This window comes from Hyperolius riggenbachi, chromosome 3, assembly GCF_040937935.1.
Source record: "Hyperolius riggenbachi isolate aHypRig1 chromosome 3, aHypRig1.pri, whole genome shotgun sequence".
NCBI classification, from domain to species: Eukaryota; Metazoa; Chordata; class Amphibia; order Anura; family Hyperoliidae; genus Hyperolius; species Hyperolius riggenbachi.
The window spans coordinates 105,123,954-105,136,085 of NC_090648.1; the positions used below are offsets into that span (position 1 = coordinate 105,123,954).

The 12,132-nt window shown below is 42.2% G+C and overlaps 1 protein-coding gene across 2 annotated transcripts in view; it reads right to left on the reverse strand.

Annotated features, from left to right (window-relative positions):
• The window catches only part of DOCK5 (dedicator of cytokinesis 5), a 205,088-nt gene that overhangs the window by 79,284 nt on the left and 113,672 nt on the right, over positions 1 to 12,132 (reverse strand). For both annotated transcript variants that reach the window (XM_068274725.1, XM_068274727.1), the window contains exon 4: positions 2,776 to 2,828. In XM_068274725.1, the coding sequence (XP_068130826.1) occupies positions 2,776 to 2,828 (53 nt within the window). The remainder of the gene's footprint in view (positions 1 to 2,775; positions 2,829 to 12,132) is intronic.

Below are 12,132 nucleotides of genomic sequence, written 5' to 3' on the forward strand. Positions count from 1 at the left end.
GGAGCGCTCGGACTCCCAAAGACTTCCAAAAAACATCTTCCATAATCTGAGCTCTAGGCTGAAAATAAAATGGTAGGGTACATTGTGCACACCGCGAAAAGATTTCAGGATAATCCAAACAATGAGTAATTACTCATTTCAAGCAAGTCGTGGTCTGTTCGTCATGGAAAAAATCCAAATACATACTTTTTGTAAATATTACAAACATTGCTTTAGGTTATAGTTTTAATGATTTGTATTGAACGCTCATTGAAACACTTTTGTCAGGCATGATACAGACCTGGATCTGAACCGCACAGAACTGGATGTTAAATGTTATATTAGCTTGAGCATATAACATACATTATATTGTATGGCTCTGATCCAGTTCTGTATCAAGCCGAAAGAATATATTTAAAATCAACCCGAGGTGAGAGTTATATGGAAGCTGCCATATTTATTTCATTTTAAGTAATACTAGTTGCAGTCCTGCTGATGTTCTGCCTCTAATATTTTCAGCCATAGCCCCTAAACAAGCAAGAAGCAGATCAGGTGTTTCTGACAATGTTGTCAGAACTGACAAGATTAGCTGCAAGTTTGTTTCTGGTGTGATTCAGACACTATTCCAGCCAAATAGATCAGCAGGACTGTTAGACAACTGGTATTGTTTAACAGGAAATAAACATGGCAGCCTCCTCATCACTCTCACCTCTGGTTTACTTTAAACCTTCATAACTACCAAAAAAGTTGGACAAACTAAGCTTATTTAGCTGAGAGGTGACCTGATTAACATGTATAAATACATCAGAGGGCAACACAAAAGCTTGGTAGATGATTTTTTTTTGTCCCTAGGGTTGTACAACGGACAAGGGGACATGATCTGCATATGGAGGAAAAAGTTTTTGCCAATGATTTAAAAAGAGTCATTCCCAATGATAGTTTAAAATACGTAATATATTACCTCAGGAAGGGAAAAAAATATATATCTGCATTTAATGAGGGCATGGATGCTTTCCTTGCATTGAGGGCATCCATGGCTATAATTACTAGGTAATTCCAGGGAGTTGATCCAGGGATTTATCGGACTGCCATCTGGAGTCGGGAAGGAAGTTTTCCCCTTTTAAGACTAATTGGCCCAGGCCTTGTAATGCTGGGAATACACGGCTCGATTTTGAGCCATTAAGATGGCTCGATAGATAATTTCCGACATGTCCGATCCCCATTTGATCGTTTTGCCGCTCGATTTCTCATTGAAGTGAATTGAAAAAAGATAAGAAAAACAAGCGAAAGATAAGAGAACCGAGCGTACAAAATGATCGGGCGCAGGATTGAGCGCCAGAATCGACCCACCTTCCCCTGGAATCGACCCACCTTTTTCATCTTCCCCTGGATCAACTGGAATATGGTGGGATCAGGATGCTGTTTTCTGATTGATCTTGATGGACAGATGCTTTTTTCAACCAAACTAAGTAGCTATGTTCCCATAGTACTACATAAAGCAACTCTTGCTATCTTAATTGGGTCTGTTCATTTTAAGTGATTCTTGCAGTGTTTAGCAATACCAAAATGAAGGAGCACAACAGTGGCAGAGCGGGCAAGTGGCTGGTCTATGGAAACGTGAATTTTGTGCAGCCTGCTGCATGTAAGCAATGGGAGGTGCTTCAGTATCACATTCAGTTGAAAGAGACTCGCAAGTCTCCTAAAAATGAGGTTTTTACTTTAAAATCCTCTAACATAATTGCCCCTCCTAAAACGTTGTATCCCCGTCGCTGAAAACACCATAAATCCCCCCTAATTCCCCTGGCAAGATCCACGACTTTCTTGGTCATGGATTTTGCTGCCCGGGGAGGCAGAGCTTTGGGCTGTAGCTCTGCCTCCATGCGCGTCAATCAGCGCTGATCGCCACCTCTCTCCCGCCCTTCTCAGTGACGGAAGACAGAGGGGCGGGGAGAGGCGGGGATCCGCGCTGATGGACGCATGTAGAGGCAGAGCTGCAGCCAAAAGCTCTGCCTCTATGCAGAAGGAGCCCCATGATGTGCCCCAGGTAATTTATGGTGTTTGCAGAATCAGAATCAGATTTATTTCGCCAAGTGCAGCAGGTGCCACACTCGGAATTGTTTGTGGTACACATCGGCAAAAACATGCAATGATGAACAGACATAGACATTAAAAACAAGTTAGTGCAAGTACATGACAAGGTAGTGCAAATACATGAACCACAAAAAAAGTACATATTTGTTGTGGCCTAGGTCACAGGATGTGCTATTTAGTTTTTCTGTGTGTGTGTGACTTGAGTTCAGAAGGCACACTGCTTGGGGGAAAAATGAGTTCTTGTGCCTGGAGGTTTTGGTGGAGATAGCCCTGTAACGATGGTCTGAGCGCATGCGGTTGAAGAAGCGGCTGCCGGGATGGTGCGGGTCACTTGTGATCCTGTGTGCCCTTGTTCTCAGTCTGGATGCGTGGAGGAGGTCCAGAGGTGGCAGGGGTGAGCCAATGATTCTTTCCGCTGCATTGATTACTCTTTGCAGTCTGTACCTGTCGCTCGTGGTGGCTCCACCATACCAAACGATGATAGAGGAGCACAGGATTGACTCGATGGTGGCATGGGGCGTTTTAGGAGGGGCAATTATGTTAAAGAGGTTTAAAGTGCAAAATAAATTATACATAAATGTATTATCGATGTGAAAAGAAATAGGAGATGTGGAACAATACTGAACATGTATGTACAGAAATGGCCAATTGCTTCAGATATTCTTACATTTTGCTCATGAAGCCAAAGCTGGCAGAGGTACTCACCCTTTGTCATCTGTTACTTCTTTTACGTGAATGTATGAAGCTGGAAATATGCCCTGCAAAGGAAACACAACATCACTAATCATGGTAACATTCGTGCCTTGTGTAACAACTATTCCAATCCTGTACTATGCGTCTTATTTCTATTATTGGTTTCAAAGATTCTGCAAAGCATGCAAACATAATGATCAACACTAGAGGTCACTACAGATTCTAACAAGGGAACTGAGGACAGAAATGAAGGATCATCTTACTGTAGTGATACAATCTTTTCATTAACTTTTGTCTAAAGGTGACCACACACACACCATATACATTTTTAAAATATATTTTCAATTCAAGAATCACAATACATTTTTCTGATTATAAAACATTTGTCAAATCTGATCAATGTAACACAGGTATGCTCAATTAAAAAAAATATTGAAAACGCTGAAAAAAATTACTTGGGTCAGGCTTATATAGAAAAAACAAAAACAAACAAACAGGAAATCACATTTCTTGCAAAATGAAAAACGATAAAAAAAAAAATCAATTTTTCTGTACAAACAAACCCCTAAATTTTTCTGTACAACCAATCATTTTTAGCGGATTGCTGTAAAATTGGATCATTTTATTGTATGGTGTGGCCACATTTCAAGAGACCCGCACACCTATATGAAAATGAACCTCCCCATGAGGTGATAGGTATTACTTCTCTACAAGGCTGCTCTTCTAGCCCCCATCCCTATGGGATCTGCCAACCGCCTCTCAGAAAGCAACCACAGCTTCAAGCCTCCGTGGTACTACGTGCTCCCGGCTAAAGGAGTTGAACTTACTCGAGGCTTCTAACGGTCCCCCGCAGACATCCTGTGCCCACGCAGCCACTCACCGATGCTCCGGCCCACTTCTGGAATTTCAGACTTTAAAGTCTGAAAACCACTGCGCCTGCGTTGCCGTGTCCTCTCTTCCCCTGATGTCACCAGGAGCGCACGGCGCAGGCACAGACCATACTGGGCCTGCGCAGTATGCTCCTGGTGACCTCAGTGGGAGTGAGGACACGGCAACACAGGCGCAGCAGCACAGCAGTGAGGACACGGCAACGCAGGCGCAGTGGTTTTCAGACTTTAAAGTCTAAAATTCCAGAAGTGAACCGGAAGCGGGGCCGGAGGATCGGTGAGTGGCTGCGCGGGCACAGGATGTCTGCGGGGGACCGTTAGAAGCCTCGGATAAGTTCAACTAATTTTCCCCCAACCCCCCTACAGTATTCCTTTAAAGGACCACAATAGTGGAAAAAGTACGCAGTTAAATTCTGACATAACCGACAGGTTTTGGAAGAGTCCATCTCTTCATAGGGGTTTTCTTTGTGTTCAAAGGCATTTCCTGAACGGCAATTTAACTGCCAATATACCTGCTAGCCTACCTACTCACTAGCACATTATTTTGGCAGTTAAACTTAGCAACTACCATTCAGGGAATGCTTTTGAAAACAAAGAAAAACTTGAGAATCTCCCATGAGGACATGGACTAGTCCAAAACCTGTGGTGGGTTCTGTCAGATTTTAACTGCCAACTTTTTTTGTGATAGTGGTCCTTTAAAACAGACCTGAACTCAGAACTTCCTCTCTGCTTTAAAAGATAAGCAGCAACAAACAAACCTTTAAAGAAAAACATTTGTTACAGCTGATAGAAATTTTGCAATAAATCTGCAGTGTGTCTACTTCCTGCTTTCAAGGAAGCAGACATAGGGTTCTAGGTTTACTAATTAGCTGCTCTATCAAGGCAGCAAGCCTTGATCAAACTACAGAAGAAGTCAATAAATGGTAGAGGTGGTACACCTTACCCAAGGTGTGAGTGCGTAACCTGTGGATGCTAAACTAAGCCCGAGCACCCGGTACTTCAACAACAGCCAATTGTAGGTTCAGGTTACCACACCGACTTCAAAATGCAAACAATTCAATTTATTGCTTCATCAGCACATACATGTGACAATTGTTTCGGGGCCACGGCGGGTCCCCTTCTTCAGACAGTGCAGACAAAAAACAATGGTCACATTTATGTGCTGATGAAGTAATACATTTAATTGTTCACACTTTGAAGTCGGTGTGCTAACCTGAATCTACAATGGACGATTGATCAGGCTAAACACTCTAAATACATACGCAGTGCATTTCTCTAGGTTTTCCTTCTGTCCTGTGCAAGGGTTCAGGTCCACTTTCAGGTCCACTTTAAAGCGGGAGTGTCACCATAAAATTCAAATTTCAACAGCAACCGGTCTGAGTGTATTAAGTGATAAAGATGCTAATCCTGCATTCAAAACTTGCAAAACTTTTTCTGCTGTTTTGGTTTGGAGTTATCACATACTTAAAGAGACACTGAAGCGAAAAAAATATATATGATATAATGAATTGGTTGTGTACTATAAATAATTACTAGAAGATTAGCAGCAAAGAAAATATTCTCATTTTTATTTTCAGGTATATAATGTGTTTTCTAACATTGCATCATTCTATAATATGTGCAGATTACACAACACTCAGCATTCAAAATGATTCTTTCAGAGCAGTCTGTGAACTAATGAACTCTCCTCTGCCAGAGGAAAAGTAAAAAATTAACTAACAGTTGAGATAACAAAAGTCAGAAAACAGCCCTCTCCACGACTTTGAAAGTCGTAGAGCTTAATGGCTTTTTTGCATAGAGATAACAACTGGAGTTTCTTAAATCTTCCTGTACTGGAAACAATTAGACTGATGTATCTGATCTTAATGTTATATTTCTTAGCTGTACTACACATACAAATCATAATATCATAATTTTTTTTCGCTTCAGTGTCTCTTTAAGGAGCATTGGCCCTTTAGTAGTTAGTGCCAAACAGTTGCATGCTGGGAGTTCTTTTTATCTATAATATATTCCTCCTCTTCCATTCCTTTCCCTGCATAGCTGCTTATCTGAAACCTGATACCCTGCTCACTTGTGTTTACAAGCAAGGCTGAGGTGACTCAGCGATTGGAGGAGAAAAGAAAAAAGGGCAGAAATAACATCAGGATTTAGCCTAAACTGTGGGCAAAAGACATGGCCCCCACCAGGAACAGAATTATCTTCATTTACTATATAACATTCACTGAAATCAAAACGTGAACAGTACAATACATGTGTTATGTAAGTAGATCAAGTATTTATCTACTTATTTATGTGTTTCTTTTCCCTGGCATAGTATGGCTAATCCTACTGCTTTATGGTGGAGTAGATAGTTGCTGGGTTTCAGCTGTCTTTACAGCACTCCAGTATCTGACTGGGGAGAGAGATCCCCTCTCCATCTACAGCAGGATAACCAACAAGCTGTAAAACCACTCCACCAGCATGGTTGAAAACCATATGACTGCCACCATGGGATATATCTTTTTAAGCTCCGCTCCAATGATATTATCAGGATAATCAGGCTGTTATTACTCCGCACAACTGCCCATTACGTCTATAATCATGTGACCTTCACTTCAGGATCTGCATTTCCTCTTGCAGTAAACTGTAATTAGTTGATGAAATACAGCTAGCGAGTCGCTACCACATTTCTCCTAGTACAGGTGTTACAGCAATGCAGCACAGAAATAGACCGAGAACAGTGAAGCTACCAGTATTCGCTCTGCGGAATATTTTGTGGAAAGCTGGCAGTTTTAAGTGACGTGGCTCACTTAGGGCTTGTTCACACTAGGGGCGTTTTTGCCCTTTTTTCCAGCGCAGGCGATTATCAAAGTCGCCCACAAAACGCTTGTGCAATGGTTCTCTATGAGAAGGTTCATATCAGCGCGTTTCATCCGCTTTGCGCTACACAAAGCTGTGCCTCTACCATTTTTGGGGCGAGTTTGCTGTAATGGAAGGTATAGGAAGAGCGCTATATGCTGACAAAATCGCATTGTTCGGCAATTTAATTCGGGATTTTAAGAATAAATACATGGTATTTATTCTTTTCCGGGTCAAAGATTTCACTTCCTGACTTGCATCAAGGAGTGGATTAAAAAAAAAAAAATCAATCTGCAAAAGCACTTTAAAAAAAAAAACGCAGCTTGCAGGCAAGCACCAGGAGGCCTCCGTAACAAAAATTGCATCCTGTTTTTTATCATCCTAAAAGTTCCAAAAGCTATTCTAATGTGTTCTGGCTTACTGCAGCACATTCTACTATCACCATCTCTGTAATAAAGCAACTTATCTCTCTCTTGTCAGACTTGTCAGCCTGTCTCTGGAAGGCTGCCAAGTTCTTCAGTGTTGTGGTTCTGTGATGCATCTCCCCCCTCCAGGCCCCTCTCTGCACACTGCCTGTGTGTTATTTAGATTAGTGCAGCTTCTCTCTGCTCTATTATCTTTTACAAGCTGGATAAATCCTCCTTTGAGCTGGCTGGGCTTTCACACACTGATGAATTACATACAGGCAGAGCTGTCTGCACTCTGCAGTAAGAAACAGCCTGACACTTCAGTGGAAGATAGCTGCAGGGGGAAAGAAACACACAAATGATCTCTTGAGATTAAAAAGGAAGGCTGTATACAGCCTGCTTGTGTATGAATGTATTTTCTATGTGTGGACATACTGTACATCAACCGACTTCCTGTTTTGGTGGCCATTTTGTTTATAAACAAACTTTTTAAAACTGTTTTTAACCAGTTTTAATGCGGCGAGGAGCGGTCGAAATTGTGACAGAGGGTAATAGGAGATGTCCCCTAACGCACTGGTATGTTTACTTTTGTGCGATTTTAACAATACAGATTCTCTTTAAAATTAAAAACTGCGCGCAAAATACTTGTGTTTGCGATTTTAGATGTGAACAGAGCCTGAGGGGGTCTTTCTGCCGCATGCATGTAGTAAAAGGCGCCAAGAAATTTGACAACCCTCCTGACAACCTAATTCAGTTGGGGAAGATGTTAATTCAGGCTCCAGCTATTGCTGTCGTCCGAATTACGCCATTTATAGCTCAATTTGTGCCCCAGCTATAGCCGGCGCCCAAATTAATCAACTATCGCGGCTATAGCTGTAATTCATATACCTTGTTTTCTGCCAGCTCCTGCATTCCTAAAATTTCTCTCATCTTAAGGCTAATCTACACGTAGCGATCCAGCGGGATCGCCTCTTCCGCATTCCCGCACGTACCCGCCGCGTCCCTGCTCGCCCGCGCATTGGATTCGATCCGCCCTCGTCCCCGCCGGCGCCGTTTATCTTCCGCTCGATTCCCTGCCATTGTCCCCTCGTGGGGAACGAGCAGGGAATCGGCGGTGGCGAGATCCGACCTGTCGGATCTTATCAGTCGAGCCGCATCAGCGGCTCGATTGATAAGCCGGATCGCTACGTGTAGACGTAGCTTAAAGCCTTGCACATACAATAGATAGCTCATGGCTGCCTCTGCCAAGAATATAGCGTGTATACAGTGGCCACTGAGCCCCCTCGCCCATTAGCCAAAAATCTGCATTGCGGAGAGGATCCCACAGTTTTTCGGTTTGTGAGCCACTTTAAAAATTAGCAAGTCAAAATGATCGACCTATGTACAATTTTAGGGGCACGATTGTATATACAGAATGGAAAATGTATTGCGGGCGGGTTCTACTATGAAGTCCTTTGTGATCTACCGGTAAGATTGCGATCTACCCAATGGGCAACCCCTGGTCTAGGTCGAGGGCACTGTCCTATATACCCCACCAGCTCCATCTTGTGTTCATCCCCTGGCCCTCCTCTCCACCAATGTGATAGTCTAGAAGGGGTGTAGGGGTGTGTGTGGTGTGTGTGTGTGGTGTGGTGTGTGTGTGTGGTGAGCATGTGATGTGCGTGTGGTGTGTGTGGTGTGGTGTTTGTGTTTTTCACAATGCATCGAGGTTCACATACAGGAAACAGCCATGGTCCTGACATCACATTGTGGGTGGGGTTTCACCACAATATCAGCCATACAGGTCGCCTGATAATCTATTTGAGAAAAGGTTAAGATTCCTTGTGGGAAATGGGGTATCGGCTACTGATAAGAATGATTTTCAATCCTTCTTTAAAAGGGATAGCAGGAAAACTTAAATATAAGTTTCCACTATTTTTAAATATCAAAAGCGATTTCATAAATCTATAGGTAAAGTGGAAACTCCCTTTGAATATTTGTAGATGCATGCAATCGGTCCCGGGCTGTGAAAGCTCTGTGTTCATTCAGCAAGTATCACTATAAGACAATAAAACCACAGGAGTAGCTGTTCGTTATTCTTCCTGTTCTCACTTCTCCACAAAGTATACAAAAGCTCCTATTCAGGCACGTATGCTGAAATTAAAAAAGGAACCTCATACTTTGTAAATATAGTAGGGGCGTGGCTGAGAACAATGTATAGGTCTGATAAGATATCTTACCGCTGCTGATGAGGTTCAAAGTGCAGCCTTGCCGGTGACGCTACAGCAGTATTATTATATTGGAAGCTAGCAGCCAGGCTGAGGTACGGAAGCGCACGTCATTAGCAGTATTTATAGCACTATTCCTGGTGTGAGTTACAGTATTATACATTTGTACCTTCGCTCTACACAAGGCCTTTGTCATTAGGGCCCATTTTCACTACCAGCATTTTGCAAGCCGGTATAGACTGATAGTTCATCGCAAAACAGTAAAAGGGTGCAAAACTGCATAGCAATTACAAGGCTTTGCGTGTAGCTGGATGAGAGGTGTGCATAATAGTAGAACACTTATGTGAGTGTCACAATTTAAAAACCGAGAGAATGTTTACCTCAAGAAGGATGTCTAGAATGAAGTTTGCAATACTAATTTATTTAAACAAATCCTATTTAAACAAATCCTATCAGATTAATTAAACTTCAAATTTTTGGACGATTCCGGTCATTCTGATTGGTAAGGAGATTTTTGTCTATTAGTGGTCCCAAACAATCATTTCTGATCTGTAAAACACAAAGAGAAATCGAGAGCCCCAATAGTGCGTTATTGTGATTCAGTTAGTAAAGTTTAAATGGAAGAATAATACTCACAAAGATGGGTTGCCGAGCACAGGCAACCACTAAAAGCGCTTGCGGGGATATTAGGCCTGTCCCCTCTCAGGCTAAGAAGTCGCTCTCCGTAGACAGAATTGGGCAATCACACCCATCCAACCAGTGGATACAATGTTGTTCAAGAATTTTACAGAGGCGCCAATTAGAATAAAATACGCTAACATTTCATAAAATGGGGGGTCTTGGATGATTTACCACCCCAAAAAACAGACACTAATAATAATAATTATTTATTAATTTATACTCCCACAACTTTTTGCAACGCGTTTCACGGGTCTATCGCCCACCTCCTCAGGCAGTACAAAACAGGAGCACTGAAGTGTCACCAATTCGAGTGTAGCACCTCTGCAGAGGTACAGAGGTGCTACACTCGAATTGGTGACACTTCAGTGCTCCTGTTTTGTACTGCCTGAGGAGGCGGGCGATAGACCCGTGAAACTCGTTGCAAAAAGTTGTGGGAGTATAAATTAATAAATTATTATTATTATTAGTGTCTGTTTTTTGGGGTGGTAAATCATCCAAGACCCCCCATTTTATGAAATGTTAGCGTATTTTATTCTAATTGGTGCCTCTGTAAAATTCTTGAACAATCATTTCTGATCGTTCATACCAAGAATTGCTCGTAAACGATCATTTGGAAATTGTACCGTTAGTAGTCACCTTTAGGTTGCTAGGCTCCCACACGAGCTGCAACCATCTGTGTTATGTGTTAGGGGCACAAGCGGATTTACAATAAGCCACAGTAGGCATGTGCCTACACACGCCTGATGCTACCTACACTGCTTTCGGCATTCCACTGACGAGATATCGCTTTCCGTCAGGGGCACCTCTAGCTAATTAATAAATTAATATTGAAGGTACTTCTGGCTACCTAATACTAAGGGACATGTCTAGCTACTTAATCCTGATGTCCCTCTAGCTACCTAATACTTGGGGACACCTCTAGCTACTGAATATTGAGGGTACTTCTGGCTACCTAATAAGGGGCACCTGTAGCTACCTGTAATGAGCAAGGGAAGTAAGGGAGAAGTGACAGCTGGGCCAGCCAGCACACCTGCGGTGCAGTTTGGTGGGGGTTTGTAGGTTCATGGAGGGAGAAGTCTTAGGTGCCAGGATATCTGTGCCTATAGACTCCTGTGAGGTAAAGCCAGACCTGGCTAGAGGTCAATTACATTGGGGATGGGCAGAGGACTAAACTAGCCATGGGTGCAAGAGGAGGAATGATTCAGCTTTTCTCTGCAATTAAATTGATGGATTTCTAAAAAGAAGAAAAAAAAAAACACTTTTAAAAATTCCGGTTAAGCCCAGCCAACACAATGCCGCATTTAGGGAGGCCATATCTCAATTAGAGAAACCGTAAAACGTTGAGGTCTCTTGAATCAGTTTGACAATTTTGTGTGTGTTAATCAATCTTAGTAACTGGCAAGGCTTTGCAGCTACATTAGCTTAATTAAAGTGTATTCTAACTCAATGCCACTAAAATCTGCCAAAAAAAAACCTTAAACCTGCTGCCAAATTTCACCTCAGAAAATCACTTCAATAAGGACTTTCTGGTAAAAGTGAAGGCAAACGTTCAGTTTCTGTGCAGTGCATAATACACTGCTGCTTCCCATCAGGGCTGGGGACAGGCACAGGGGACAGGAGGGGGCAGACAGGACAGTGCACCTCTCCCCTATACAGCACCACCGCATATCTAATATTAGAATCTCACAGAAGAGAAGTAAGCTATACAAAGCCAGAATCTGGGCTAATACCGCATTAATTCCATATTTCTATCAAGTGATCTGTGCATCAGCTTATCTCAGAGAACTAATAAGTAGCAAAAGAGAACAGAGGCCCAAAAGGATAAAAAGGTCGACAAATTTTAAAACATGGAAGTGAAGGAGGTGGATCCTAAACACTTCAAAGGACACGGCAAGGATAACGTGTTAAGGTTTAACACTACACACCACAATGATTGCAACACGTTTCACGGGCGTGACTCCACTTCATCAGGCAGTAAAACAGGAGTATGCAGCTGTGGGTCAGAGACAATCATGTTTTAGACAAGGTGCATTACATACACCCACATACATACATACATATAGGTGACAAAAAAAAATCAATGAACATCAATAAAAATTATCCAAAGTAAATGATTGCAAGTGAAAGTAGTCATTATAGAAGTCATAGACCTCATAATAGGTTGCAATAACAATAATAAAAGTGAAAAAAATGATAATAGCAATAAAAGCTACCATAATAAATGAATAAAATAAATAAATGATAGGACCAACCACTTCAACAGAGTCTACACGTTAAAATTTTTGGTACGCCCACCCTCCCTGGGGGCGAATTTCAAAGTTTGCCATATTCACCGTTTTCGCCTCTGTA